This window comes from Triturus cristatus, chromosome 4_2 (genome assembly GCF_964204655.1).
Source record: "Triturus cristatus chromosome 4_2, aTriCri1.1, whole genome shotgun sequence".
Taxonomy (NCBI): Eukaryota; Metazoa; Chordata; class Amphibia; order Caudata; family Salamandridae; genus Triturus; species Triturus cristatus.
The window spans coordinates 701,322,186-701,347,873 of record NC_140586.1 but is presented as its reverse complement, the minus strand read 5'-3'; the positions used below and the strand labels follow the sequence as shown (position 1 = coordinate 701,347,873).

Below are 25,688 nucleotides of genomic sequence, written 5' to 3'. Positions count from 1 at the left end.
AAAACTCATCCACCAAATCAGGATAGCCTTAAAAGCCACTGACGAAAGTAGCGATACCCTGAGGAAGAGCATGGTAATCTCCGTGGAGGAAAGCTAATGGGTTTTCTCAACGACGAACCAGTGTTGCATCAACAGTGCCCACCGAGAGACACTTAGTGCGCCACAAAGGCCAGTCCAAGAGCCCCGCAAACCAGATCATCTTCAGGGCACAAATGGGGCGTCAAGAACACGTGCTCACACGCTGGGGAAAGACCATACGGGTCTCGGGAGGGGCGTCAACATTTTAACCAGTATTAAGGTTTTGAATCACAGTTTTTAGCCTTTTTGTACTGATCTGTTTTACTGTAAAGATTTTAATTAATTGAACAGTTAATAATAAAACATACAAAACATACCTGGTGAAAATGGAGGAGAGCTTCTTGGCCAAGGCAGGGGTGAAATACTTCAATGAGGAGATTGGTTATCAAAGGCAGAAATCAGTTTAGCCTGATAGCCTATCAGCCATTCTGTAACACACGTGGACACTCCCAAGAGCCCGCAACAAAAGGAACAGTTTATTGCCTGTAACTCCAGTTCTCATAAGTCATAAGCACTTGAATAGTCCTTCCCACGTGCGGGGACCCTGGAGAACTTCTTTTTGATGTATCTTCTTAAGTAGATATTGTTCGCCTTTCTTCAGGAAGGCCTGTAAAGACACTTAAGAGAAAGAAAGACAATAATGCAGCCTAAATACATAGGCTACACTGGCCGCATCCTCATCTCGAAGTGAAAAAAAGGGTGCCAGTACACTATATTTTGTGTAATTTTATAGTGTTTAACACATAGAATTCCCTTCACACTTTTTTTTCCATCATCTAGATGAGAGGGATGACAGAATAGCCTTATAGGCTGCCATTATATGTCTTCAAAATAGAAGCTGTGCCTTTAAGAATCCAGAGACCACCAGTATCCCATCATGCACAGCTATTGGCAGTTACTTCGGTATTTTTGAGGGTGATGTGAAGTGTATGCATGCCTCATGTCTGGATCCCTCTGTCTATTCCACCGGGGAGAATGGAGGGTTGCTTATGACTTATGAAAATACCCCTACGAGAGAACTGGAGTTACAGGTAAGAAACTGTTTCATCTCTGGTAGAGGATTTCCATGTATAGTCATAAGCACTTGAATAGATTAGCAAGCCCATCCCTATAGAACGCGGTGGAGGAGACGGAGGATAATGGTAGACAGATTTAAGCAAATAGGTTCCTAAGGAAAGCATGCCCTACTTGAGCATCTGCGTCCAGTTAGTAGTGTTTAGTGAATATATGAACTGATTTCCAGGTTGCTACTTTGCATATCTCTGGAATGGGTATGTGTGAGGAGAAAAGCTTTCCTCTGGTAGAATGAGCCTTAGTTTTAGCAGCTTTAGATGTGTTAGCTTTTTGATAACAAAGTAAGATGACTGAAACAATCCATAGGAAGATGAACTGCTTAAAAGTCGCTAGACCTATATGAAGGGAGTTATAATTTACAAATAATTGGTCAGAGCTCCGTAGATCTTTAGTTTTATCCAAACAGAATTTTAGAGCCTGTCTAACATCCAGGGGATGAAGGGATCTACTTTTTCCCAACATCCATCTACTCTGCTGGAGTAGATGGATGTTGGGAAATAGTAGGTAAAAAGATCGCCTGGTTAACATGGAAATCGGAAACCACCTTAGGGAGGAATTTCAAAGGAGTCCTCATGACTACTTTGGATGCATGAAAAACTGTGTATGGCTCGACAGCAAAGTGCCTGGATTTCACTAACCCTGCGGGCAGATGTTATAGCCACAAGGAAAGCTGTCTTCCAAGACAGATGCTGGAGAGACACCTTATGTATGGGTTCAAAAGGTTCCTGCATAAGGCGAGAGAGAACCACATTAAGCTCCCAAGGAGGGGAAGGGAGTCTAATGGGAGGAAATACCTTCTTCAAACCCTCCAGGAAATCTCGGATGACAGGAATTCTGAGAAGTCTGTGAAGGGCATTTGCTGTAGGCAGTAAGGGCTGCCAGGTGAACATTAATGGAAGAAAATTGTAGGCCAGAGTGCGCCAAATGGAGCAAATATGGAAGTATGACATCTTCCTGGCAAGAGCTCTGATCCTCATTCTTCAATGAACACCAAGTACAGATTCTCTTCCATTTATGGGCATACGCGGAACGTGTGGAAGGCCAATTTGCTTCCCTGAGGATGTCCATGCAGTCTTGAGGCAAGTTCAAGTGTCCATACTGAACTAGCTCAGGAGCCATGCTGCCAAATTCAAAGAGGAGAGGTTGGGGTGTAACATTTGGCCTCTAAACTTCGTTAGCAGATCTGTCTTGCATGGTAGACTGAGATGTGGATGGATAAACCGGTGAAGGAGGTCAGTAAACCACCATTGACGGGGCCACTCCAGGGCTATGAGTATCATCTTGGCCCGTGACTGCAAAAGCTTAATGAGGACTGCTGGGATTAGGGGAATTGGTGGAGAGGCGTAGATAAATCTCCCGGACCAGTTGATCCATAGGGCATTCCTCAGGGTTCCCGGTTGGTAGTGCCTCTGTGCGAATTCTTGGCATTTGCTATTTTATGCGGTGGCGAACAAGTCGACCTACGGAGTACCCCATCTTCCAAAGGTATTGTGGACCACGCCGTCGTTTAAGACTCGCTCGTGGTTTTCCATTTGCTTAGAGAGTCAGCCTGAGCATTCTGAACACCTGGGAGGTGAGCTGCTGTAATCGTGAGATTTCTGGCTAGAAGCCACTTCCAGATCACCTGGGTTTCCAGAGATAAGGGTCTGGACCTCGAGCCTCTCTGCTGGTTGAGGTAGTGCATAGTGATTGTATTGTCCGTCTGAACAAGCAGGGAGTTGGAGAGGAGTGATGGCTGAAAGGCTTTCAGTGCCAGGCGAACTGCCTGTAGCTCTAGTAGATTGATATGGTACATGGATTCTCTGAGTGACCATTTGCCTTGAATTTGAAGGTGGCCTGTGTGGGTTCCCATCCTTCAAACAAGGCATCCGTGACTAGGGTCTGCACATGTATCTCCTTGTGGAACAGAAACCCTCGTAGTGGATTGGTTGGAGAGCACCACCATTTGATGGACCGCAGGGCATGCTGAGACAATCGTATCCTGTCTTCCAATTTCCTGTTCTCTGGTCTCATTGGTCTTCTAGGCTTTCCTGTGGGGGCCTCATGTGGAGACGTGTATTCGGTGTGAGAAATATGCAGGAGGCCTTCGAGCCAAGGAGACCTTCCTCAGGGTTGACTGAAAGACTGCCATGAGAGCTTGAGCCTTCCAAATGATCAAAAAGCGTCTCTCCTCCTCCGAAGAACACACTCTTGCCTTGAGTGTATCGATGAAGGCCCCCAAATATTACAGGAACTGTACTAGGATCGAGGTTGACTTTGCATGGTTGACATGAAGGCCCAGCCAAAGGAAAAGATTGGAGGTCTAATTGAAATGAAGTTGAGCCTCCTGAGACGTGGATGCTTTGATCAGCCAATCGTCTAGATAGGAATAGACGAACACTTTGTGTTTCCTTAGATAGGCTGCAACTACTGCCCTGCATTTTCAGAAAGTCCTGGGTGCGGACATCAGGTCAAATGGAAGTACTCGGTACTGATAGTGGTTGTGCCCCACAACAAACCACAAGAACTTGCAATGCTTTCTAGTAATGGGTTTGTGAAAGTATGCATCTTGGAGGTCGATGGCGCATAGCCAATCCCCTTGGTGTAACTGAGGCTAAATTTGGTGCAATGCCAGCATCCGGAACCTTTCTTTCGGAATCCACTTGTTGGCCGTTGTGAGATCGAGAATGGGTCTGAACTCGTGCTTGTCTTTCTTTTTGATGAGAAAGAACCTTTAATATAGCCCTGTGCCTCTTGGTAGATGATATAAGGGTTCCACCTCTGTTTCTGTAAGAGAATGTTGGCGTCTGACTATAATTGTTGCAGGTGGAACCAAGATCGTTTGAGGTATCGATGGTGGAGGGCTGATGAATCTAAGAGAATATCCACTGCGAACAATATTCAGCACACAATTGCCTTGCGTGATTTTTTTGAGACTCTGCCAGGTAATGTTGAATGCTTCCGTCTACCGGAGCAGGTAATGGAAGATGGGGAAGAAAGGACTCAAGTTTTCGACCCTACTGTTAGTTTGCCTCCTTGTGCAGGTTGTTGTCCTGATCATCCTCTGGCCTGTTACTTCTGAGAAGGCTGATAAGATCGTTGGTACTGTTGTTGCGTACCTTACTCTGTGGGATAATGGCGTTGAAAGGGTCTGAAAGATTTATGCTGCTCCATAGGTCTTTCTAAGCCAAAAGCTTTCAGCGTCCCCATTTCTGCCTTCATCCTGGCCATTTCTTCGACAGTATGAGTGCTAAAAAGAGTTGTCCCTGAAAACAGGAGATTCAGGATGGGCTGTTGTGATTCAGGTTTAAGAGACATCAGGCGCAGCCATGAGTGTCGCACAAAGAGCCATGCCGTGACAATATTCATGTTAAGCAAGAAGAGATGTGTCCCCTGCTGCGCTTATGACTTGATTAGAAACCATAAGACTGTCTGTCAAGATCTCATTAAAGTCCTCTTGTTTGTCTCCAGGGATATAGTTCACAAACAGTTGGAGCGATTCCCACACTGTCCTGTCATATCTGCCAATTAAGGCCGTGGCACTAGCTGCTTTCATGGTATCGCTGCTATGTTGCATACCTTCCTCCCTACTGAGTCTATTTTTTGGCTCTCTTTGTCCAGTGGCACTGTTGAAGCTGGAGCCATGGCATGTTGCTTCTTTGCCGCTACCACAATGACTGGTCTGTCCACAGGAAAGCAGGGTCCTGATCTGGAGGACGGTATTTCTTCTGCAGCCTGGATGGAGCGGACTTAATTGAAGAAGGTGTCAGCAAGAGCTCCATAGCTGGCTCTAGGAGACCCGGAACAAGAGGCATGAAACTTGTCTTTGCTGTAGAGTCTCAAATATTACAGAAGCTGTCAGCGTTGGAGTAGACACTGGGATATTTAATTTCGAAGCACTCCGCACCAGAACGTCTTGAAAGGTCGATATGCCATCCACTGGTGAAATATGTGGGGGAGGGGAGTCCGAGAGTATATCTCCCTGTGTTTGAGGAGAAGGTGTCCGTGGCATGCCTCGAATGAGACCTTTCTTCGTGGCGCTGATGATGGGAGCATCTTGAGTGAGTAGAGGAGCATCTTCGTCTGTGAAACAGATGTCGAGTGTGAAACCTAGACCTTGGTCTTGTTGTGGAGGTGGTGGCGGAGGAGGAGGAGGAGTTGGAGGTCTTGGTTCCGCATCTAGTAGAGGAGGAGAAGGATGCTGAGGAGGAAGCATTGGCCTCGTAGTAGGGACATTCCAAGAACGGGAATAGGTCCGGGAATAATCAGAAGGATATATTAGTCTTTTCTTTTTGCGTGCTTCCTGAGGCTTGAGGAGGCTGACAAAGTCACTGAAGACGATCTTTCCGTCCCCCTCGACATCGATCTAACGCCTTGACAGTGGGTTGAGTCTCGACGTCGATCGGTGGTGTCTCGACAGCGATTGACAATGATGTTTGGCGTCGACCGACGGTGGGAGTGAGTCGGCGATCAACGGTGGTGTCTCGACAGCGAGTGACTGTGGCAATGTGTCGATGTCGATCGGCAGGGATGCATCGAAGCCAATAAATACCTCGGCGGCGACCTGCATGGTGTAGCCATCGGCAATGGGCTTCCTGACGCCAAGGGTGTACTCGGCATTGCAATCAAACATCGAAATTCTTCCTCTCAATGCGGAGCGTCGACGTCTTTACGGCACTGAGCCCTGGGTCGACGGCGAACAGGTCATCGCTGTACCTCCACTCAACGTCATCGTTCAACGTCAACCAGAACTAGTGCCGTTTTTCAGCCCTTCTTTTGCTGGAGAGCCCTCCAGAGGCTGAAGACAGAGCCCTGGTAGAGGACAGACCCTCTCCTCACCCTGAAGTCCCACCTAAAGATCCCCCCTGCTGATTTCGCCGCTCCTCTGCTCCTTGGAGCCGAATCGTCTCTCTGTCACGCACAGTGCGCTTTGGGAAAGTTTTACAAATCAGACAAGAGTCAAGAACATGACTTTCAGGCAAACCGAGTATACAAACTCTGTGAAGATCATTCTTGCCTTTCTTTAAAACCACAGACTGGACACTTATCAAAAAGAGATGGTATTTTTAAGAGAAACCTGTACAGATTCCTGTCAGAACAAGCATTTGCAATATTATCTTTAAACAGGAAATGGTATAGTACAAAGCTCTGTTTTTAATATAAAGGCAGGGCATTCGTTGGTGATATATCCGAAAATACAGGATTTGAAAAAAATATTATTGTCTACGGGTGCTCCTGGAAGACAATTTCTATGGACTGGAATCTAGAGAATGCTAAAGTGATTCTGGTATTTTACTGACCTCTGCTGTTCATTTTCTATCAAGAAAGTTCAATAGAGGCAGTTGCCAGAAAAATAAAAAAAGAAAGTGACTCAACAGAAAGCAATTCTGGTATTTTACTGACCTCTGCTGGTCGTTTTCTAGCAAGACAGTTAAATAGAGGCAGTTAAACAAAAAGAAAAGTCCCTAAGTGGAAGCAGACAAGTAGTAGGGCTGATCTCCCGAGCCCACACAGTACATACACATTTAAGTATATATTAAAGTATATACTAAAGTATATACAAGAGGTCTTGAATGCTCGACCTAAAAAGACAGAAAAAGGGAGGGAAAGGCCAAAGACGTTGAGTGAAGTAGTTATTTGGGAAATTCAGAAGTGAATTTTGAAGAGAAAAACCAAAATTGACCGAGCTTAATGCTCCATGGTCCTGATAGCAGGAGCTGGAAAAAAAGAGCTGAAGTAACTGCCACTAGCTGTGCATGATGGGATACTGGTGGTCTCTGGATTCTTAAAGGCACAGCTTCTATTTTCAAGGCATATAATGGCAGCCTATAAGGCTAGTCTGTCCTCTGTCTTTCATCTCCATCATGAAAAAAGGAGTTTTGTGAAGGGAATTCTTCTGAGTGTTAAACAGTATAAAATTGCACAAAATGTAGTCTATTGGCACACTTTTTTCACTTCAAGAGGAAGATGCGGCAAGTGTAGCCAATGTATTGAGGCTGCATTATTGTCTCTCTATCTCTCAAGTGTCTTTACAGGCCTTCCTGAAGAAAGGCGAACAATATCCACTCAAGATATATGTAAAAGAAGTGCTCTGGGGCCCCCGCATATGGGCGGGACTATTCAAGTGCTTATGAGTAGGGGTGGGCCGAATTTGTGTAGTCGCGCTACTCAAAGCTCCGCGAAACGGTAACAAATTTCCACGAGCACCCAGAAATTCCGCTAACACGCGGAATTGCTTGTGCTGCCTGTTCGCAATGCTTTTTTTCTGTGCGCGAACGCAGTTTGCATGCTCGGGGGGAAATATCTTGCGAACACGCATTTTGAAAGCGCGAACAAGCAAAAAATTTTGCGAAGCCGCGGATCGTGGAATTTTGGGCTATTCCGCGTTCTCCGCGGAATGCAAAATTACCCAAATTCAGCGAGCGGAACGGAATTTACCGCCCAGGCCTACTTATGAGTATACATGGAAATCCCCTATGAGAGAATAAATAAATAAATCAATAAATAAATAACCATGATTAAAGTTACACACACAGTTACTTTTGTTTTGCCAAGGTTTTATGTTAGGTGGAACTTTTGTTTCAAAAGCTTTGCCACATGAGCAGAAAAAGGATGCTGAAGCCACCATCTACCTTTATGTATTCAGGTAAAATACTTAAAGGTACAATGAAGTGTGATGAAAAATAACCTGTTCTTTGTATAGCTTAAGTTTTCTATTTGTTTCATAAGGTCTAGTGGTATAAAGAGTCTTAACAGATCAGGAGTCACTTGCTGGCCCCTTTTAATTCTATACTTATTAGATTTTTAATTTAAATCCTAATATTCTACTTACCCATGTACATCTCTCACATATTTTTCCAATTGTCTCATTGATGCCTTGGCTTGAAAGTGCTTTTGTTTGGGTTCTCCATATGCTCCAATATCAACATAGAGTTCAGCTTCATCTCCTTTAGGGTGTACCATACCAGGCTGGCTGGGCAATTTGAAAGGACAAAGCCACAGGGGATAAACCTGCAAGATTTAAGAGAAGATGTGATATAAGCAAGACGTTAAATGTGTACTCTGCTAAGACTTTACGCCCTGCATAACCTATTGAGGTTGCTTCTGTTCAAGTATTACTTTTAGCCAAACAGGAGATTGAAGTGGCATCTATCAAAGACAGTCCAAAGTATAGTGATCAAAATTGGTCATCAATGTGTCAATTGTTTATTGCATGAGTACCTTAATTTTAATACAAGACAAAGAGGCTTACTTTATTTGCATATCTCTTGATTACTGACCCCACCATTTGAATCAATAAACAAAAGAATTATCTAAAACAGCCTACTTGGGTCACTCCCACTTGTCTAGAGCTTAGCGGTATTTCTACGTCTTTTACTTTAGCCCCTGGTAATGATTTTCTTGAAATATCATTCTGCCCCTTCTCGTCATTTTAGGGGTCACAAATGATTTAAAAGGGACTGGAGTGGTGGATGTCTTATCTCACCTTGTCCCAGCTGCTCTTTCGTCTCTGCCAATGCTCCATCCCTTTTTGCCCCAAGCCTTTATCTTGATTTGTAACCTTTTCAGTATCTTCATCTGACCTTTGATAATCAATATCTGGCTTTCAATAAGGACAGAGCCATAGGTTCTGCCTGAGTCCTTCGCCCACTCTCACTTTGTGAGTGACATTGTCTAAGCACTGCTCTGGTCCCATCACCTGTTGACAACCATGCATGTGTGGAAGCCCAATGGTCTTTGTATCTCTAACAAGTGCTCAATAGTCCTTCCGTTGCTTCCTTTACAGTCAGCACCCACGAGAAACACACTGGCTCGCCATTAGGTTTCTTAGGGCTGCCCTTTTGACTATAAGAGCAATAGGCATTTTGTTAAAGGATCTGCCATCCTGATGTGGAATCTGGGTATCACAGCAACCAGAGTACAAATGTGATTTTCAACTGTAAGATCACATTTGGTGTAGCTAATTGCGGTTTCCTCCTACAAAGTTGTGCACAGGCAGTATATTAGTATTCCAGTCCGGAGGTATTTAAGTGACTGGACACAAGATCCTTGGAGGTTTCAAGCAGTTAACTTGCTTGCCTTCACCCACTTTGCGATTTTCTTCTCCAGAGTATGAAATGTATTGCAGGCCTTCCTTCTCCACTACTCTCCCACTTAAAATGTTTCCACTGCCCTGTGCTACTTAGCTAGAGACTTCTCCCCTCGAAGTCTCTCTTTAAAACTGGTTATGCTCATGTGTTACATCTCTTGATAAATGGTAAAAAGGGAGGGATCTTGTTTGCAGAATCGAATATGGTCAGTGTATAAGCAGTACTGTTACTCTGCAGACAATTATATGCTGTAATTAAACGATATTGTCACAGCGATAATAACGCCATATTGAAATGTTTTCCTTTGAAAAAACCCTATAAAATATGTTTTAAACAAATGGTCTCCAATGTGAAGGCCTGCAGAAGACTGAGAGCAAGGGAGAAGACTGGAAAAGCCACATAGTATGAAGTAGAATCTTGCAAGGAAAGACAAAGATAAGCAAGATGTAATCAGAGCTGAACTAGAAATTATTAATACAAGCGGACACATCATATTTTACAAAGAGATATGTGTTCAGTCTGTTCTCCAGTTCCACTCTGCGTACATCTTCCTCCCCTTGTTTACTTTCTTGAAGGATCATAACTTGCACCAGGTAACATTGCTAGTTCTATTCCTTATTTTGTATTCCCCCTCTTCCCAGCGAATCTGCATTCTGTATAAGACAATCTTTTTTCTTCTTCAATCACATGAATACAAATGTTGCATTTTGCTTGCAGATCATGATAATGCTTTTACTTTTTTTGTCTCCATCTTCTTCTTGTACTACTATGAAAATGTCCTCTTCCTCATCACGAAGAGGGAAAAAAGTCTTAAGCTAGGGATTAAACTGTTGGCATAAATAGGAGCAAAATCTACTGGTGATTTCCTATCACATATCTATAATATCTACTTGCAGAACTACTGCATCCACAATATAAACTACCACTATATTATTAAGACCTATATAAATATATATATATGGAGAGCCAGAGAGAGATAGATGGAAACAGACAGAAGGATAGATTTATTTTTCTTAAGTCCCCATCTACTTACCTGACAATATAGCTTTAGTCGATGCTTTTAACCAGAATATTGTGAACCACCCCACCCTGCAGGTAATTTAAGATGGAGCGCATCCTTCTCTTGGGGGACAACCTGGTGCCAGTTAGTCTTCACTTTAACATTGCCTACTTCTTGACCCCAATCTAAACATCAAAATGTCACTCCAATCCCTAGGACCCCTGAAATGAAAAAGGAGAACTGCTCTTCTACTACAAGGTGGGATATGTACCTTCATTTATACCCAGTCAACCTATTTATTAGGCATTTCTCTACGGGCTGAACAGAAACAAGATCTTTCTTAATGACGTGAACTGCTAAATTACAGTTTTTTTTAACTATGTTGAAATGAGTGAATACCTCTGTTATTGAGAATCTATGATGATAACTCAAAGTGACTGAGAATCCGAACTGTGTCCCAATTCCGTATCTAGAGCTAAACGCTTAAAATCACTTTCAGCTACGTGAAATACATTGGTTTCCCCAAAGGATTGGACATATTTATTCAAGCACACGAAGGACACTGCTATTCGGCCCCATCACGAGCTTGAGGATCTCTGATGTGAAACCCCTTTCTGTCTCACCAACTTTCCAGACAAGGTAAGGTTTTTCTTCTCAGCTCTTAGCCAAGACTGTTTATTGAGTGGGTCCTCTATCCTTATTTTCCAGCACCATCTTCAATGTGTATTACTGAGTACCTCAGAGAGTGTGTGGCCTGTACCATGTGCAAAGACCCCACTTCTTGGCCAAATCATATATCTATATGATGATTATGAAGTACCAGAGCCTTGTTTCTTTTCCTACTTTGGTCTGTTGAATCTGGAAGGTCGTGTCATCTGTGGGCATTTATATTGGTTTATTTGGGTCCAATTTTGCCCACACTCAAGATACCAAGGGCTTTTGATTTGACTCTAAACACAATCTGTTCTCAAGGGAGCATTAGGCTGTGCACTTATACCTTTGGTCTGCAGTTGTTTAAAAAAAGCGGTGAAGTAACACGGCAGAGGTGCCCTTTTCAAATCAAATGTTTAAAAGAAAGAACCTTACATTAATTTCACTGTCAAAGACGTTGATAGATTTTTCTAGGTACTTCATTGGGACCAGCATATCTTGCACCACATGATGTTGTTCGTACAATTTTCGAATTGTCTCTCCTTGCGTCAGTTTCAATAAAGAGATTTTTGGAGGCACCATCCAACCGAAGAGATAACGAAAAACTGGGTTGTTGCCAAATGGAATGATATCCTTAAAGAGGGGGGAAAAAGCAGGAATCAGTTAATTCACAACCAGTTATTGTGATGCAAATCATTCAATTCTAAAGTTTCAGTTATTTTCATACTGAAAATATCAAGCATCCAAGTATCATATGGAGCAGACCGTTGGAGTTTGCGATAGAGACCGACAGAAAAAAAAACATGCTTGCATGGAAAACTAGGTCTCCCTCATTGAATCTTAATCCGTACAATTTCCCTAGCGGTCAAACAGGTCCCTAACAACACTTAATGTTAGAAATAAAAAAAAAGCTAAGGAAAAATATACCTTATTTAATCTCCAATGGGGAAAACAGAGCACATTTGCTGGGAGCCAGGTGCATTCCAGAAGGCCTCGTTTGTCACCACACAACAGTTTTATTTTCTTGTTAACATGAAGATTTCCAGTTTGCGAGACCCCCCGCCCCACCCCTCCCCCTTTGCCCCATTTATTATCGAGTAACTATTTTCAGTAAGATTCTGAAAGTTTCTAGTCATTGGTCTAGTTCGGATTTCAACAACTGCTCTTCAAAAAACATCAAATATCACTGATAGATGTGAAAGTCTGATGGGAATTCTAATTGTTTTTATTGTCTTTCCCAAACAGATTCACAGCAGAGAAAAAGCTAGCCTGCTCCAATACAACAAGGAACTGTTGGTATGAAGATCCAAACAAGGCTCTTCAAGAGACAAAGCACCTTTATGGCCCCGGCCCCTATTTGGAGATGCTTGCTAGTTAATCTCCAAACAGAACAGTGCAAACTCAGCCGCAGGTTAAATGACGTAGGGAGGGGCTGATCTCCTCCAGTTCTGGCTGAATCACTCGCCTGCTAGCTCTACATATTGCTCACACAGGTCTTTGCCTTGATTAAGTCACTCTCCTGATCAAGGCAAGGAGGCCCTCAAAGGTGAAGAAATCCACTTCCATCAAGATATTGTTGTAGCATCAATCGCTGAAACCAAGGGTGAAATTAAGATGCATTTTTTCATTATTGGTGAAGGCAGATGCTAAGATGCCACTCACTGAGATACTGTTGACTTCACTCCAATATTATTGTGCTCACAGTGAGTAGATTCCCTCCCTGCCCCCTAGCCCTGAAAGTAAATGTATCCTTTCTGGAGAAAAGGAGAACTAGCAGATGTCCCACACTTCCCATCCAAAGAGTTATGCTCTATTAGATAGGAAGTCAGAGAAACCAAACCAGTCAGAGAATCTCTTATCTGCAGGTGATGCTAAATGGAGTACTGCTCTTGTACTCCCAAATCAGTACGCACACACAATGGTTGGTATTTCACCATTGTATGATTTTTTTGTTGTTGAATTGTTTGCCTATAAAATATATAGTATTTTTTCTATCTCTGTGATTTTAGAAAAATGTGTTTACCGTTTTTTTTTCACCATTAAGAGTATTTACTGCGGATTGGCCCTTGGGGCATCATGTGATCAAGACAGCGTCCTGCTGTCGAAACGCGTCATGCCGAGCACTTGCTGTGTGAAATGTAGCTGTTCGTGGATGCAATAAACCTGCATATTAAACCTTTAAAGGCACGTTGTGGTCCGTACCTGCTAAATGCTGAAATAAGCGTGTCAGTCTTCGCCCATACGGACCCTCCCGTTTGTTTGTGGCTGACCGGGATGCAGCCGACATCGAGGACGCGATCTATTGGATAACCCGGAAGGAGTATTTACTGTGTCAGCCCATCGCCAGCGGAATCTGAGGAGATAGCGAACACTCAGCGGTCCCGTGGAACTGCCAACAGCTGAGAGGAGTCGGAGGACGCCGATGAGCTGTTACTATTCTAACGGGTAAGCGGGAGTGATTCCACCTCTTTGCAGCAGTTGCGGGTATTTGGGATTATGCCAAAAGGAGTTTATGCCGACATTAACAATTGAGTGTATAATTCGGCAAACGCAGTATTTCAATACTAACGTGCATCCAGCAGCGTAATTTCAACATCGGCAGATGCGCTACGGGCTCGAGAAGCCGTAGCGGATGCTTTATTTTTAAACGTATCGGACAATAAAGTTATGTCCAATGAATCTAATGCAACCACAAGTACAAATCATGATGTGAAGAGTATGCTAAAAAGTTTGGAAAAACTACTCCGGACTGAACTAACTAAATGGTGGGAAAAGAAGAGTCTAGAGAAATACAGGGAGGTAGGGAGGGTCCCACGGGGGCTTAGAGTGCTGATTGCCCCATCTTTTGAAAAACCAAACCCACTAATGTTGAAGGAATGGGCCAACAATAATTTAGAAGCCTCCATGAACATGGTGTCCATCCTAATCAAATATGCCAAAATTGACAGAGTGGAAATTGTAAAGGAAATAGATTAAATCAATGCCAAATTAGAAGTACATGATCAAAAGGATATTATCAAGAAAAGCAGAGAAGAAATTGATATAAGGCTTAAGAAACACGAGGAGACTATCAATGTTCGAAAAATTTGGAAATTTGCTCGTGATAAAAACGACTACGAGACTGGCACAGTATTTACTTTCTCAAGAAAGTTTGATAATGTTAAAAGACAAGCCATGGTCCCAAAGTTAGCGACCAACAATATCACAGATCAAGTTACCATCGATCCATCCAGCTCAGAAATCAGTTCCATAAGTAGCAATTATGAATCTGACGACAGTAGCAACAACCAACTAACTAAACTGCCCACCGACTTTACACCTTCAGAGGAGTCGAATTTTCTCATAGAGACCGCCGACAAACACTACGTTCTCACGATCCAGAGAAGAAAAACGGCGATGTAAAAACATATGCAGAAAGCAAAGGCGGAAAATCCAGAGGTGTAGGCAGAGGGGGCAGAGGGAGGAAGTGGCCCCCAAAATATAAGACACTACCATCTCCGATAAAACGGTGATTAATTTATCAGATATTCAACTGTCGATTGCAGAACTTCAATTACTCTCACTTGGCCTCTCATACTGTCCGAGCAACAATTTCAAATATGCACAGTCACGAGTGGATGTTTTCAAATTCATCCGGAAACTTAAACTGTTAAAACATTTTAAACTGAATAAAAAAGATACGACTAACATCAATGAACCCACCAGCATATCTGGAAGTAATTTACAAGTATCAGACATCCAAGTGCTTACATCTATGCATACACTCGCTCAGGAAAATGATAATACCATCAATTCAACCCAGGATGATTTATCAGAACTGGGTATTCAGAGCAATATAACCAGCTTAACCCCTTTTCGTCCAACATTAATATTTATACCTTTGATGCCCAAAGATGCCATTGACATCTTCAGTGACTGTGTTGTAGAAGATCTGAAACAACTTAATAAAAATGTTTTACGTAAAGATAAGCAAAGAAAATACAAAGAAATTCAATATTCTGCTCTTATGCGTAAACTACAGTCCAAAGACAATATTATCATGAATAAATCAGACAAAGGCGGCAATATAGTTCTCTGGCTTCGAGAAATGTATATGAAAGAAGCAGACAAGCACCTCAGTGATAAAACGTGTTACAGAAAAGCAACATTTAATGATTTAAAGAACAAAAGAATCCACCCATAAAGAACTATTTCAATGGAAAAGAACGGGAGTCCTCAGTAAAAACGAGTTTGGTTTCCTTAAAAATGACTACCCTATTACCCCTGTGTTATATTTTATTCCAAAGGTACATAAAAATACGACGCCAGTACCTGGAAGGCCCATCATATCTGCACAGAAGGGACTACTAGAACCCATGTCGAAATATGTGGATTTTTTTTTTCTTCATGAATTTGTTGAAACTTAACCATCATATATACGTGACACTGGTCATTTTTTATCTAAAATTCAAGGAATCAGGTGGAAAGAAAATTATGTTCTGATTGTTATGGATATATTTTCCTTGTATACAAGCATACATCATACAGATGGAATAACAGCAGTTGAATATTTTCTATCTAAACGCAACATGGAATTTTATCATCATAATGCAATGTTGTTGAACATGATCAAATTATGCTTAAATAATAATTACTTCCTGTTTAACAAAGAGGTGTATCAACAGTTACGTGGAGTGGAGATGGGGGCGTGCTTCTCTCCCAGCTACGCGTGTCTCCAAGTTGGCTGGTGGGAGGAGCGCGTCCTCAGAACCACCCACAAGATACTATACGACACACGTTAAACATGGGTGGCGTTTTATTGACGATGTTTGTTATATGGGAAGGGTCAATGGAATCAGCATATGATTTTATCAAGGGAATTAACATCAATGATTTGAATTTGAATTTTTCTGCTACAGTCAGTAAAGAATCTGTGCAATTTCTTGATGTAGAGATTTATATCAAACAAGACATAATCCACACAAAATTGCATAGAAAAAGCACTGCAGGTAATGCAGTACTTCATGCTAGCAGTTTGCACCCTAACCATTTAATAAAAAGCATCCCTTATGGGGAGTTTTTAAGAATAAAACGTATCTGTAATTCAGAATACGATCGCACACTCTGTCAAAATGAGGCCTTTCTAAGATTTAAGAGTCGAGGGAACAAGGATAAAGATTTAATACTGGCCATGAATAAAGCAAATGGTCAGACATTTGAGGATGAAACTCTTGAAACTCTGAATTCTAGCATCCTCAATGAAAATAAAAATAAAAATGATATCGACCAACCTAGATGTGACAATATGGTTAGACTTATCACTACATTTAGTTGCCAAGAGAAACAGCTCAGGAAAATAATATACAAAAATTGGCCCATTATCAAAACTGATTTGACTATGTCCCAATTGGTGCCAGATTTACCTGCTCTTACTTTTAGACGTGCACCCTCTATGAGGGATGCACTGGTGAGAACAAGTCCTGAAGTCTCTGCTGTTTCTTCTAACTGGCTTAGTAAAAGAACAGGTTTTTTCAAATGTAGCTCGTGTCGAGCTTGTAAGTCTGGGAAAAACAAGCATGAAATAATTACAGCATTTGAGTCCAAACCATTAAAAATCAAAACTCTGCTAACCTGCCGGACAGAGTATGCTGTCTATGTTTTAGAATGTTCTTGTAAATTAAAATACATAGGCAGCACCAAACTACAAGTATACAATCGTATATTACAACACATACGAGCCATTGTGAACTCAGACCCTAGCTACCCAGTGGCCAGACATTTCAAATATGTTCATAGTAATGACCTCAAGGATTTGAGTTACTACATAATTGATTCTGTGCCCAAATCAATAAGGGGTGGCAATAGGGAGAAAAAGCTTAGGCAATTGGAGTCTAGCTATATACTTACTGATACGAAAATGCCAAATGGTCTAAATACAGGGGAGGACCTACATCATTTTTTATAACTGAATGATTTATTGTAATTATAGGACATGTGTCCTCTCTTACCTGATGCCTATTGACTCGTTTTTTTTAAAAAGGAATTAACTCTGATTTCATGCCTCATATTTATTCCCGATTTGTGGGCGTGTTTTAGCTGGGTTTTACCATTGGTTTTATCTGGATTTTCTGGCTCTTACCTGTGGTTTTACTTGGCTTTTACTGGTCTTTGTTGGGGGTATTTTTATGGGCAGGTTTTAGAGTTTCCTCTTTTTTAATAACACCTACCTTCTTTTTACCTACTGGTTCTCGTTCTCTGCACCATTTTGTTGTTTGTTACTTATTGTGTCATTTTAATGTCATGCACTTGCACTTTATCCTGACATTATCTGCGATCATCATATCAACAACTTTAATTCAACTGTGATGATAATAATTAGTTATAGAGTTGTGATGACTGGCAGTGTTTTGCACTTTAGCATACTATTTGCACTTTATGCTCGAGATATATTGAGTTAAGCATTTGCACTAATGATAAAAGCATCTATACGGCACTTCTCAAACTGATTCATCAGTTATGATTGTAATAACTGGTTGCCAATGAGGATATGATCTGTTAATCATGATTCAATGTTTTGGCCGTTTTTTTCCTAATATTTACACATATTGTGTTGTTTTAGTCAACATATGGTGATCATGATTGTATTTGGACAACTATAGTATTTTTTCTATCTCTTTGATTGTAGAAAAAATGTGTTTACCGTTTTTTTTTCACCATTAGGAGTATTTATTGCGGATTGGCCCTTGGGGCATCATGTGATCAAGACAGCGTCCTGCTGTCGAAACGCGTCATGCCGAGCACTTGCTGTGTGAAATGTAGCTGTTCGTGGATGCAATAAACCTGCATATTAAACCTTTAAAGGCACGTTGTGGTCCGTACCTGCTAAATGCTGAAATAAGCGTGTCAGGATCGTGTATTTCTATATCTATCTCAAGATGATCATAATTATTACAAACAATTCAGCATCTAATATGTAGATCAGAGACGAATATTAAATAGGCACCCAATTATAATTAATCACAGATTCCTAACCTTTAAGTCTAATACTTGACCTATGTGACCCAACACTGTCAGCTCTACAGTCTATGCTGCTGTATTCATCCGCTTATATATGTTATGCCTGGCATAGTTTCCCCCATGTACTTTAAGTGTTCATCAGGTCAGCAGTTGGAATTCAGCCCTTCAGCGTGTTCTTTCACAAACTAGTCCATGCCTAGGATCGTGGCCCTGCATCGATGTTAGGCTCCCGTTTTGCTCCAAATTGAACAAAACGTTGACTAGTTGCAGAAGCACATAGAAGCTAGTGCTGGTTTCCCTTCTTCCTTCCAAGACGCATCTCTACTCTGTTACCGACCCTTACAGCTGTGGTTACAAGGGTACCCGAGAAATGGAAAGTTTCCCTTCTCGGACTTGTTAGTTTCAATAGTGTCAGAAAAAAATGAGTTTCTAAACAGAAAACATGGCGATCAAGCACACATCCATTAGCATTACCATTAAAAAAGATAGTCCGCTCTAGGCCCTACGCCTATTACACGCATTCTCGAACAGTAAATGCAGTCATGTTTACATGCAATCTGGCAAAACCCTGCAACACAAGACAATACAGCTCTTCATGGTAGTGCAGAAAGGTATCAGCAGCTCCCTTAAAATTAATAATTCACTATTTTATACATTCCTATTCTCGATGCATAGCTGCCCTATCTAGTATAGGCTTTTGTAAGAAAGTCGGGATACAGTCCGCTAAATATTAAAGCCTACTGCTTCTACAGCTATCCTTAGCCTCAGAGTGACACCCTACTCTTTAAGAGCAGGGGAATCCATTGGAAACACCTTACAACCTAGGCTGGAATTCTTCTCATTCACAGTGGCTGCTTCCTGCGCTCTTTAAAAGAACAAATTAAACTTTAAAAACCGTCATGAGCATTTCTTTAAGACAATTTTGCATAATAAGGCAATGCCATATGAAAATAATTTATAAGGTTCAACGGTTATGTCATTACTTTTTAAAAATAGAATTAAACGGTAAGCCTTAACTATTAAAGTGTTTCACAGTAGTGAGAAGTTCACGCTAACGAAGTGAAAATATTTAAAAAGAAGCAAAGGCAGAATAAAGTACATTCAGAGGAGTGGATGTATTTGATTGATCTTGGTGTGGCAGTATATGGATAACATTACATGAGACTTCAGGTGCAGCATGACTATTTTCTGTAGGTAAAGGATGTTCAATCTCTTTTAGTGCACCGAAAAATTCTGCAGGAGAGAGGAGCTGCCAGGATGCGCCGATCTTTGCGCACTGGTCCCAGGTAAAGAGGTGCCATCGTGACTAGCCTGAAAATATGCTTCTTCAAAAACAGAAGATGATGGCGGGTGCCAGGGGTGCATTCCTAAGAAATATATATATATATATATTCTTCATATCCGATGTTGTCACCTTCCGCAACTTATCATATGGCGGAACACAAACTCCTCAGGCGCCGTTACTCGAAGTTTTCTTTCACCCTTTTATTTCTTCTTTATTTTTCAATCAACGTGTCACGTTTTTACTAATGATGAAAAAAATTCAATGAGACTAGACCATTTCTGACAATATTTTGATATTATTTTTAATGGTTTCATATTTTGGGACGTAAGGCCAGTCGAGGACCCTTGGGCGGAAGACAACAAAAAGGTATAAAGAAATGTATTTAAGCAGGAAGCCATTGAATCTCCTCTCTTCCGTTTCCTGATAGTTATTGGCACAATGGGACAACTGTTTCACTTCCTACACATACATACACTGCTTTGTATGGCCATTGGTTCCTTTTGACAAAAAAAGATCACTGTAGGGGAATTGATCTCCCACTTCCGTTCATCTCGCATAAGTCACCAATCCACTCTTTTAAGGTAAATTGCAAATTGTCTATTCATCTTTTGGTTTTAGAGGCTCAACCCTAGAATGCCGCTGGAATTCCACAAAAGGGATCAATGGCAGAGTATTGTGAAACCAAGTATAAAGTTAGCCAATCAAATGACTGAGGTAAGCGCTCGCTGCTGATTTTTGTGGATGACTTGCAGATTTTGGGGATGACTCCAAGAAGAGCAGACTTCGTTTTTCTATAATTGATAGATCATAAAGTTGGGCTAGAACAACACTTGCTACTTACAGAGCTATGGAATGGAAAACTGTGTTAGCAAGCACTAAATAAAAACATTTTATTTCTGATATAGTTCTAGTTAGTTGTGCCAGAGAGGAGGGAGGAAATGGTGACCTAGTACATAGCAATTTGCCTTCGAAGGAAGAACATTAAAGATCCACCCTGCCATCTTTTAGTTGCACATTCATCACCTCCTACTTCTGTACATCTACATGAGAAGCAGATTTAGAATCTTACTTGAAGCTCCCAGAAGATGCTGCGTGTATGTCTATGGTAGTAATGTCTCAAAGGAATGTACTCTGTTCCACCACAGCTCACTCTCAGATACTGTTCCACGTGCTTAAAGAACCATGGCTTCCAGTAGTCTCCAATTCGGTTAATCTAAAGACAGGGAAAACACTGGTTAGTACATAGAAAACGGTTTGTAACTGCAGATCATTAGAGTGATAATGTACATAATGGTAATTGCGGAGTAATCAGTGTGCATGTAATAATGGGTACTGTTTCCAGTTTTATGTGCTTCTTACAAAAAAGAAACCAAGATGAAAAAGTTCCCTAATGTTGATTTTGATAATCTTGGTTCTTTCGCTCCTTTCATTGAAACCAGTCAGGAATGGGTGGTCCGATGCAGGCTGGACCAGAAACCTGCTTTGAAAGGATGCTGTTGCTTTGTTATTTGGTACAAGACTCTCCTCGCTTAAGTGACCCTCTGGAAGTCTCTATCCATGCTGACAGTTACACGAGGCTACAGTGTCTGGCACGGTTACTGATGAACAAGTTACTTCCCTTCAGTAAGTCTCTTTCTAGTGGATACTAACCGCAGATTCTTCACTTTAAACTACTCCTAGGTCCTCGACTGGATTATTTTCTTCGGCAATGCTCTGGCGTACCCAGATGGCACGGTGTGGCTCTGTGCTGTCCTGGAAGTGATCAAGCGGATCCGCATACAAGTGTTGGCCCTGCATGCTGACGTTGATTTTGTATTTGCCTTTCTGTGCCCTCAGACCCAGAGCATGAATTGTTATACCAGTGGGCTGATCTCTAACCTGCCACCGTTTCAGAAGTTAAAAAGAAGAGGCCACTCCACAGAATGTTGAGGGGGGAAGGCGGTGAACAATCTGTAGTTAGATTAACTACTAGAAAGAGCATTATCAAAGGTTAGTAACGTGTACTTCTGATGGATACTTTAAACTGCAGATTCCACTCCATACAATAGATTATTAAAGCAGTACATCCCAAAGGTGAAGGGTCTGAAGTGGACACAGACCAAAAGAAGTGCAGGGCGGAGCAGGCAAAGTGGAGGCATGGGTGTCAAGTCAGTAGTGATTCGTGAACGTATGCACTGACAGCCACATTGCAGCCTGGCAGATGTCAAGGACAGGCACTCCACGAGCCAATGCACTGGTAGCAGTTTTAGCCTTGGTGAAATGGGCTCTCAGACATTCTGGTGGCTTCTTCTTGGCCAGTTCATAGCAGATCTTGATGCACATAAGTGCAACCGCCATACATCACCTTTGGCCTTGCGTGCACTTATGTGATAATATTGATATATTTGGATAAGGAAGACAGTCTTTAAGGTCAGGCGACTCAGCAAGCAACTATCAAGAGCTAAGAAAATCAAGACCAAGTTAAGGTCCCACTGTGCTATCACATAATACTTGGGAAGGAACATGTGTGTCAAACATTTAGTAAATCTCAATGCAACAGGTGATTTAAACAAAGATGGTTGATCCAGCAAATTCAGAAAGGGACAACAAATAACTTCTAATAGAACCCAATTCAAAGCCTTGCTGGGCTTAAGATAAAACAAACAAAAGGACATCCAACAGCTTTGACTGTAAGGGATCAATCTTACGAGCGCAATACAAGGCTGAAAATTTGTTCCACGGCGCGGCTAAATGGATTACATAGAAAGGCACCTGGCGGCATGGATGACTTCCACCATCTCAGGCAGCAGATCATATGCTGTTAGTTGTCACCATCCAATCACCATGTGTGTAGTTGTAGATTGCGCACATGTGGGTGGAGGACATTGCCTTGTTGCTGCATCATTAGAGCCAACAAGGTTGAAGCCTGATCAGAGGACAGATGTTCATTCCCAGAAGTTCCAGGTACCACATTCCCCAAGCCCAATCCAGAGTCACTTGGAACACTTGATCTTTTTCAGAACTTGGGACAGGAGAGGTAGGGGTAGACTCCAATGTGCTAAACCTTTGACATCATGCTTTCTTGACAGTAGTGAAAAAAAAAAGGATTCAAGGATCACCCACTGTTGAAAGAAACCCTGCACCACCTCAGCATGTAAATACCAATCTTGAGCTACCAGATGCGGTCAGCTCAACTCATCCACTATGGCATTCAGGGACTCTACCAGGTGGTTCACAATCCGGGAAATACCCTAGCACACCAACCAACCCCAGGTTGCACAGTCTCATTAAACACATCAGAGAAATCTAGGAATCCACACCACATTGTTAATTGTAATAGCAAATGGCTGTGTTGTTGCCCATGGGAACCTCCACCGGCCTCCCCTTGTAAGAAGGTCTTCAGAGCCAGAAGAATGGCCTGCAACTCCAACAAACTGATGTGGAGCTGAGGTTTTGTTGGAGACCAAAGTCCTTTGATCCTGGAGGGCACCCACCTAAAAGAAATAGAGGCACCGGGAAATGGGGTCCTAGTGACCTATAAAGGTTGAGAAAGTGTGCCCGCGCAGCTCCCTCGCCCCTTTTCTAAAGGATTCGGCCCCATGCGATGGGGTCCCTGGGGCCTATTAAGCCTTGGGGGGGAGGTCATTCGGCCCCTCCCCTTTTCAATGGAATTCAGCTTGGGGGACAGTAGCGGCCGCTCGTATTGCGACGTGGTGAGGCGGCAGGAAGGGTGAACACACAAAACAAGCATTTGTAATGAAATAGGTCTCGCATTTGTTACAGTTAGAGCTGTTGGCGTTGAAAATGACAATATTTTTTTTTCCCCCTTTTTTATTTGCAGTGGAGAAATTATATTTGCATAGCGCTATTGAAATTGGTATAAAAAAGCAAAAGTAAAAACACCGTCATTTTCAACGCCATCAGCTCTAACTTCATAAAATGCGAGACCATTTCAAATGCTTGTTATTACTTGCAAGTCTTTAAGTAAAAAAAATCTAAGGGAAAGCATATGTAGCACAACAAAGCACTGAGCAGGAACCTAAAATGGGTGTTACGGTGAATGTACATGGGGCAGTAACGCACAAAGGTTGAGTAAGAGGGAGCAAGGCAGCAACTCAGAAACTTGGGTAACATGAAGTGAGAGTATGTTAAATACACCTCCATGAAGGAAAATGCACTTATCAAGTCGAAAACACTGGGACACGAGTGCAATACAGGATTCCGGAGTAAACAATGTTTAATTAGCTAGAAATGTACGTACAGTAAAAGAGGTGGGTGCTTGAGTTTCCAGTAATAAGCGGGAGTGCTTGCTTCCCGTCTTTTTACCTTTTGTTTGGTGCATGCGTACCGACATATTGTAGTCTCCCCACTCTTCATATGAAAAGCTAGCTTCACACTCAAGGGGATGGGGGGGGGGGAGGTGCCGCTCCGTGAAGGGTAAGAGGATGTGGTCTGACGGCTAACTTAATCTCCCCGCGCCTACCAAAAATACAAAAAATAAAAATGAATGTGGCCTAGTGTAAGGTAACCGGTGCTCATGTACCAAAGACAGGATGACCAAAACATGAAGGGTTTTTAGACGGGTTTTTTTTTTCTTTGAATTTTTAAAAGATACATTAAAATTGCTCACTGATTTTACAATCAGCAGCAGGATGGGCACATGAACAATAAAAGTTGCACAAAGTTTACTACTGACTGTAGTATCACAGTAATTCAGTACGCAACGCGTAATCCAGACAGCCAGAGATGCCTCCGGGAGAGAACGAGACAGCAGGGCAGAAGCAGACACAAAACCCAAAAGACATCAACCTAATCCCAGTGTCGGCTTTCACTATTCACCTACAAGTGCCTCATATCATCTCATGCCAACTCCCCACCACCATTTACCCTTTCCTTCCTCCGGTTCTGCAGACTGTTCGCCACCAGGTCGGCTTACAAGACTGGCTGGAGGGACCTGGAGTGCTGGGGCCACCAGTGTTTAATTTGTAAAATATGAAGTGCAGGTGCTCAAATGTTTGTCGGAAGTCACACCTACTTTTACCTGCTCCACCCACTTCCTCCACTGGCTCCACCCACTTACTCTATTGACTCCACCCACATCCTCAAGTGGAACTGGTAAAAGTCAGATGTAATACCAGATCTGAATTTCAGCAAGGGAGCCTGCCTCATAGTAAGGTTTTGATAGGCGGTTCCAAACTTACACATTTGAAAAAGAAACTTCAATGTAATGAATTTAGGGATTAAGAATAGGAGGCCTAAAGTATTATAGATATTTTGGACTCCGGTTTTGTTGCAGGCCACACTAGAGAAATATTTTAGCTCCGGAGCAAACTAGAGTACATTTTCAGCATAACCTTGTCCTAAAAATTACAAACATCGCTCAAAGGTGTTGAACAATCATGGACGTGCAACACCCTGTTTGGGAGCATAATGTAGCGGATGCTTTAATAAAGGGTGATGATTTAGCTCAAAACGTAAGAGTCAGACAATCTCAATGCACAAATGGGTGCAATGTCTGATATTTACATGTTTCTCTAATCTTCATTGCTCGATTTTGCTCCCCAGAAAGTGTCATTCATAGTCGTAGAAATGTCACTCATAATTACACTGAAATGACAGAAATGATGAAAATGGCACTCATAGGAATCTGAAACCTTGGCAGCTATGCAGCGGGTGTCATTGTCACTGGGCGAATGGTGCACTGCGACGAGAGCAGAAGGGCTTCATGACCTGGCAAATGAAACTCTCCACTGAGAGACCAGGCCTCCGACTCGGTTCACTTCACACTTCATACCAAGTAAGTGACTACCCTCCATCACCTACTGACTCCTCTCCACATTACAATGGTACCTTTCCCCTGACCTATAGTTTCCTAATACTAAAGACACTCATCCCCTCCTTGATCTGATCAGCCATGCCTACCTACCCCACATCACATTGAGGACATCAAGGTGGCAAGATCGTGCTGCACCGTGGCGACACCTTTTCCCGTAACTGTCTTGCTAGATAGATCTGCTCCTTTTCATGAATGGCAAGATGGTAGCTTTGCTCTTTGCTAAGAAGGCCACATTGGTGCTCTGGGAGGTTACTGTGATGAGCACCAGAGGTCATGTAAATGGAACGCAGGCAACACCTATGATACACCCGCTCCAGGTGCACTCTATGGAAGTTCCTGAGGGTTTCGATGCCCTATGGCTAGCACTTTGACTGATGTGCTGGAACTCTTCCTAAGATCAGGGGTCACACACTGTTCTTGCGACCTTCTCCCCTGTCAGTCTACGCTCACTTTCCTCTAGATTCAGTTATATCTACTCTTCTTTGACGTTGGCTAACAAAAATTTTAATTATTTACATATCCAAAGGTAATGCAATGATGGAAAGGTGAGCAGTAAGGGGTAAGTAGCACAAACATTAGCAAAGGCAGTAGATCTAGGTTTAATTTGCTTACACAAGAGGCATTACCACATTAAAGAGAGATACTTGGGAAGATTCCAGTGGGAGCTGCCAGAGAGGGTAACAGTTGTAATGTAGTCCTTTATGCAACTCAATGCAAGAA

General features: G+C 42.2%; 1 protein-coding gene across 3 annotated transcripts in view; it reads right to left on the bottom strand.

Moving 5' to 3' along the window:
• Positions 1-25,688, bottom strand: part of DHCR24 (24-dehydrocholesterol reductase) — a 132,718-nt gene that overhangs the window by 23,758 nt on the left and 83,272 nt on the right. For all 3 annotated transcript variants that reach the window (XR_014960667.1, XR_014960668.1, XM_085602534.1), the window contains exons 6-8: positions 20,223-20,366; positions 11,308-11,505; positions 7,964-8,142 (exon numbers count right to left, since the gene is read on the bottom strand). Coding sequence is in view for 1 of the 3 variants with exons in the window: in XM_085602534.1 (XP_085458660.1) it covers positions 7,964-8,142; positions 11,308-11,505; positions 20,223-20,366 (521 nt within the window). In the remaining 2 variants the exon portion in view is untranslated. The remainder of the gene's footprint in view (positions 1-7,963; positions 8,143-11,307; positions 11,506-20,222; positions 20,367-25,688) is intronic.